Raw genomic sequence first — 5,477 nt, 5'->3', positions numbered from 1 at the left:
ATCACTGCAAGTGTTTCAATTAAGTTTGAAAATCAGAAAAAGGTTAAAGGAAAAAAAAGATCTTGTGAGGTATTTGCAGATGAATGTCTTCTGACTAGAGGCAAAATTTGGGAAAAAAATACACATAATTTCATAATTCACAACACAATTTTTCTAGAATTTAATGCAACATTCATAAAACAACAATAAAGCTTAAAAAATTGCTACTAAATTGTGCCTATTCTCTCATTTGTGTCTTTAATTAGTTTTTGCAACCAGGAAAGATGAAGAAAAAGTACATAAAATATGTTTATAAAGAATGACCAATCCCACAAACTGAGAACAGACATTTTCAACCAGCAATAAACACTATCAGAACAAAGGGTAGAAAGATCATATTTATAACGCAAACACTTAATGTATTTTAAATGAATTAATTATTGGATGCATCACTGGCAGCTAGAAAACAAAACAAAAAAAGTTGTGCATAAGTTGTTTCAATCGAGTTCCATAAAACACAAAAAAATAATCAAGAAAACAAACAAACCAGTGTTTTTATGTGACATCATGTGTTACCTTTCTTGTTGGCATCAGGTCAAAAGAGTCCAGCAGAAACAGGCAGAGTCCCTGAACAAAGAGGATGTAGTGACCGTGTTCCCATATCAACAGGAGGGTGAATGTGGTGGCACTCATGGTAAGATAGCAGAACATCTACAGAAAAACAGTTCAATTAATATTCTTAAATATTTAGCAGAGAAGATCGACAGGATAAGACGCCGACCTCAGTGGTAGAGCGGATGTTGTTGCTCAGAAATCCCGTCAACGCCACAACCTGAAGGGAGAAGCAAGGCAGGGCCCAGTTCTCTCGCAGAGGAACAGCGATGTCCACCTGGGTGGTGTCTGTTCTGATAAAGATAAAGAGCCAATGGCACTCAGAAAGAAACTGTGATCCGACTCACCCCGTCATTCTTTGAGAGAAAAAGTTGCATCTAAGAGTGAGAGTTCTCCTCACCTGTTGATCACGTACCAGGACACAGCCAACATGCCGGCCACCCAGGTGCCGCTCAGCACCCAGCTGCATACAAAAAGGGCGGTGACGTGCAGCGCCTGGAGGCAGAACACCATTCCAATGTAGAAGTAGATGGGTTCCACTAAATCCTGTTGGATCAGAGGAGGATAATAAGAATCACTCAAGTCAGTCGTTTCTTTACAAACATTTGTGTGTTTAATGAATCCGAACAGGAGCCAAAAACCTGAAGTTTGGCATCAATAAATAAATCATCAGAAAAATTCTAAATCCTAAAAATATCCACATTTTTAGATTTTAAGGTAAAGCAAGAAGACCTAATGAATAAAGGGTATTATACCACAATTTTTTTTTTTACAAAAGTAAATGGTGTGTATTTTGTAGTACTTTGCAGCTTCTTACCCAAGCCACAAATAAACGAAACAAATTAATCATTTATAAATTAGATTACCAAAATGTAATTATCTTGCTGTTTCTTAGTACTTAGTTTAGAGTACCAATATACTGCAAACAATGTTTTATAATTTTCTCCAATAAACTAAACTTTCTATTGATCGTTCTTGTGCAAAGTTTTCTTTGATGAAAGTCTGGTCAACTTCTTGTTCAAACTAAACGGTGAGTGAATACGGAGCCTACGCTCATTCATTTATAGTGTTTTATGACCTAATTGTACGAGTGCATGTGGGTAAGCGCAAAACGACTCATTTTTTATTAAAGGGTAACGGTCAGATCAAAAACATGGGAGTTGACTAAAAGTAAGTGAAAGAAAAAAAACTGAATGGGTGTCAGAGCAATATTATTGGTAACTAATTGCCAAAATGTAGCAAACAAAATAATTGCTTTAATGTTCTAGTATCTCATTTACTAAGGTAAAGGGGTAAAAACATCACAAATATGCAAGAAATTTTAATAGCAGAAACTCTTTTTCTTATCCTAAAACAATAAATAATGCATGTTAGAACCATTTGGATAAGTGTTGACTGTGAATTAGATGAACAATTTCATAAAATCTAAAAAATCTGCAAAAAAAGCACTACAATTGAAAATAGTGCATAAAAATGGCTATAAAAAAAGAAGCTGGCAAAATAACTTTATTTCCCCCTAAAGTTTGAATATATATATATATATATATTTTTTTTTTTTTAATTGGCCAGACTAGTTAAGTGTCTACTCAACTGATGAGTTTGAATATACTTTTTCAGAGAATTTTCTGATGTTTTTTTTAAACCTCTTAAATAGCTAGTATTTTTATTATTTTAAATAAAACATTTTTATTTATTTTAAAGAGCATAAGAGATCCTGACATTTCTAAAACAATAAAGGTTGTCAAAACTAAAAGTTAAAGATGGGAACTTGCTAAAATGCACTTAAAAAGTTTACAAGAAAACATGGCTTTTTAATTTAAACACTTTTTTGTGGGAAACTTGTATATTTGTGCTCTGGCGAAAAGGAGCCCCTCACCTGACTGTTAGTATATCTGTAGAGGAAGCTTGTGATGAGCTCTGGGTAAAGAGAAAAACGCTCCACAGCATTGATCGTCTGCCCCGCAACAGTCCTGTTATCCATTATCAGCTCATAGAACCCTGAAAAAAGCCAAAAAAACATCTCACTTGTAGCACAGCTTAAGTGTTATCTCTTTTACCAAAAGCAAGAAGTACACGTGAACCTCTTTCAAAGGATGGTGCAGACAGCATGTGCTTGTAGTAGTAGTAATAAAGCCCACTGCCTCCCTGGAAAGAAATTTCACGCTCCAACTCCTGATGCAAACACAAAGTCGTATTTAGCAAAGCAACGAGTGGTGTAAAGGTGGATGAGTGATGCGAAGAGTTACCCACCCACCTGTTTAGCTGAAAACCAGAACTTCCTGTCATGATAGGCAGACAGATATGCAGCATAAAGGATTCCACAGGCAACAGCTGCCATACATCCAAAGACCACCCGGACCAGACACTGCACCAAATCTGCAGAGGAGGAAAACCAACTTTAAACTTAATTAAACAAGTGCACAAAAAGTGTACTTAAGTTAACTTTATTTGAAATAATAGTAATAAAAAAGAAAAGTCTAGACAAGCCTTTTAAAAATTGTTTGTGGTATAAAAACATGTCGGGTGAAGGAGAGTCTTCTATAATTTAATCAAGTAGAATTAAAAAGTGCTGTAAAAACTGTGTTAATTTTTGCAAGTGTCCTAATTTACAATGCATAAAAATAACAAAAGACTAGCAGAAATGTAAAAAATCTCAGAATATGAAGGACAACAATGTTGTTGGATGTTTGTTGTATTCAGTTCTGGCATTGTTGCAATCTTGACATTACAACATAGGTTAAGGAATTCTCCAAGAAAGTCAGTAAAAATCCACTCCATTTGATAAAACTTAAATTGGACAGTTTCAAAATAAAAGGATGCAGAGGAAAGACGAGTCTGAATTTGATTTTACTGTAAGACACCTTCAAGCAAGACTGAGGAAATATTAGCAAAAATATGTGCCTTTTTTTTGCTGATATGATTTCATTGGTAGTTTAGCTTTCATTGTACTATTTTTAAAACATCTCAAATTTCCAGGTTCTGTTTTTATTGAACAAAAACAAGAAGTTAAAAACCTTTATTTGTATAAATGGCTTTACAATCATGTCAAAAGCATATTAGTGTGAAATGTAAAACTCTTCAAAATGATCATTGCTGCAGCATTGTTTGCATTTTTAATCGAATTATCCGGATGAATTAATGTCGTTTCTTTGTCTTATTTTGAAATATTTTGTCTTTTATTTTGGCGATCAAACGAAACACTTACAGGCTGAGGAACTTTGTTTGGAACTTCTTGGGTTTTCCTGCTTATGTTTAGCATCTTTCTCTTCATCTTGGTTTACTTCCATGTTGGACACATTCACCTTCTCCTCTTCCTCCTCCGCATCCACAGCTGCACATGTTACACCGGAAACACAATGTTACAGTGCAGAGGCTCAAAACTTTTGACCACAAAAGTCAACACTTCCACACCGGAAGAAAACAGACATCTATTTAGCAAACAGCTAAACTAGCACAGCTTACGTTTTGCCTGCATCTCTGGCTCATTTTCTGGCTCTTTTTCCGCTTCATCATCCCCTTTTAAAGTTTCAGATTTCTGGCATCTTAACTCGGACATGACGAGGTGACAGTTAATCAATGAGGAGCAGTCTGATACGACGAGGAAGCAGCATGCTAGCTAACAAGCAACTCGCTGACCTTTCGGTCTTTTTAAACCCCACTTTGTCTTGAACTATGTCCTTAAATGCGCCCCTATATTGAGACTGGTTCTCCTGACAAGGCTTACAAATACACAAACTACAACACAGTTTGAGTTTTGGGGGGCAAAAGCTGACTGAAGTTAATCCTGCTTTTTAACAGCAGCTCAGTTCCTGTCTCCAGAGTGATGCTGCGTTCCAGGAAACGCGGAATTCAGACGTCTTCTAAAAGGACGCCTGTGCACTGTTCTTTTTACTTGAAGTAATCGCATATAAATTATATTTACAAATCTGTTTTATTTAAAATGATTATATTTTAATCTTTTCAAATATAACAGATTGGTAGATATTTTACGTTCAGAGGAAACTGTTGAAAACCCAAATGTATGTCAGGCAACACCTGCTTTCCTGGTTGACAAAATTCGGAGTTTACTCAGATGCATCATTGATTCAATTGACTGTTATATGGCGCGGTCTCGAGCAAGGTTTGACCCTTACTAAAAAGTGTCACATTAGTATTACAAAGATGTTATTTACAATGGTGACCTAATGTTACATTCAAGTTAAACATATATAATACATCTAATTACAAAATTAACAAAATTTTAGAAGAAAAAGTTCATGGAAAACTGCCCTTACTGAAACATTTTTAAAGGAACAGATTAAAAATATATTTGACCTCTAAAAATATACAGTCACAAATTATTTAAAAAAAAACAACAACAACAATTAGACTACTCAAAGTTTTTCATTTATTAATTTTGATTACCAGACCTCTATTTTTAAGTTTTTTTTATTTCATTGTTTTATCCTAAGTTGATAAATTTGTTATTGAATATTTTTAAACTTTTTCTAATTTTGATTTGTTTAAAGAAAATATTTAAAGATATATGTATACTTCACTTGATATATTGCATTGTGTTTTGAATTTTGATGATAAAACCCCCAATATTATAGTAATATATTATTACATTATAATATTATTATAATCTATAAGAAGTATTCAAATGATAAAAAACGGTCATCCATTTTTTTCTATTTATTTATTGTCACTTGTTTCAAAGAAGACTGCATTTTTAAATGTAGTATTTCTTCATTATTTTGAAATAAAGTATAATATGGTGTAAAGTCCAAACCATAGCTAATTTGTATATTAGTTTATCTTTTTAATTGTTTTTGTCTTTATTATAAAATTTTTTTTAAGTTATTTGTCATGCCAAACTAGATCCAGGCAGCAGAGAAAACTTTTCC

The 5,477-nt window shown here is 33.7% G+C and overlaps 1 protein-coding gene across 2 annotated transcripts in view; it reads right to left on the bottom strand.

The window, feature by feature from the left end:
- LOC112162575 (probable C-mannosyltransferase DPY19L4) overlaps positions 1-4,441 on the bottom strand; it is an 11,514-nt gene extending 7,073 nt beyond the window's left edge. Inside the window, exons 1-8 of one of the 2 annotated variants that reach the window (XM_024298392.2) lie at positions 4,054-4,441; positions 3,797-3,931; positions 2,846-2,967; positions 2,673-2,763; positions 2,468-2,589; positions 992-1,137; positions 761-884; positions 556-690 (exon numbers count right to left, since the gene is read on the bottom strand). In XM_024298392.2, the coding sequence (XP_024154160.1) occupies positions 556-690; positions 761-884; positions 992-1,137; positions 2,468-2,589; positions 2,673-2,763; positions 2,846-2,967; positions 3,797-3,931; positions 4,054-4,147 (969 nt within the window). In that variant the 5' untranslated portion in view covers positions 4,148-4,441. The remainder of the gene's footprint in view (positions 1-555; positions 691-760; positions 885-991; positions 1,138-2,467; positions 2,590-2,672; positions 2,764-2,845; positions 2,968-3,796; positions 3,932-4,053) is intronic. The other variant, XM_024298399.2, reaches the window with a different exon arrangement.
- Between the last annotated feature and the right edge of the window lie 1,036 nt (positions 4,442-5,477).

This window comes from Oryzias melastigma, linkage group LG11 (assembly GCF_002922805.2).
Source record: "Oryzias melastigma strain HK-1 linkage group LG11, ASM292280v2, whole genome shotgun sequence".
Taxonomy (NCBI): Eukaryota; Metazoa; Chordata; class Actinopteri; order Beloniformes; family Adrianichthyidae; genus Oryzias; species Oryzias melastigma.
Note: the sequence above shows the minus strand (reverse complement) of the source record. Positions and strands in the feature narration are given on the sequence as shown.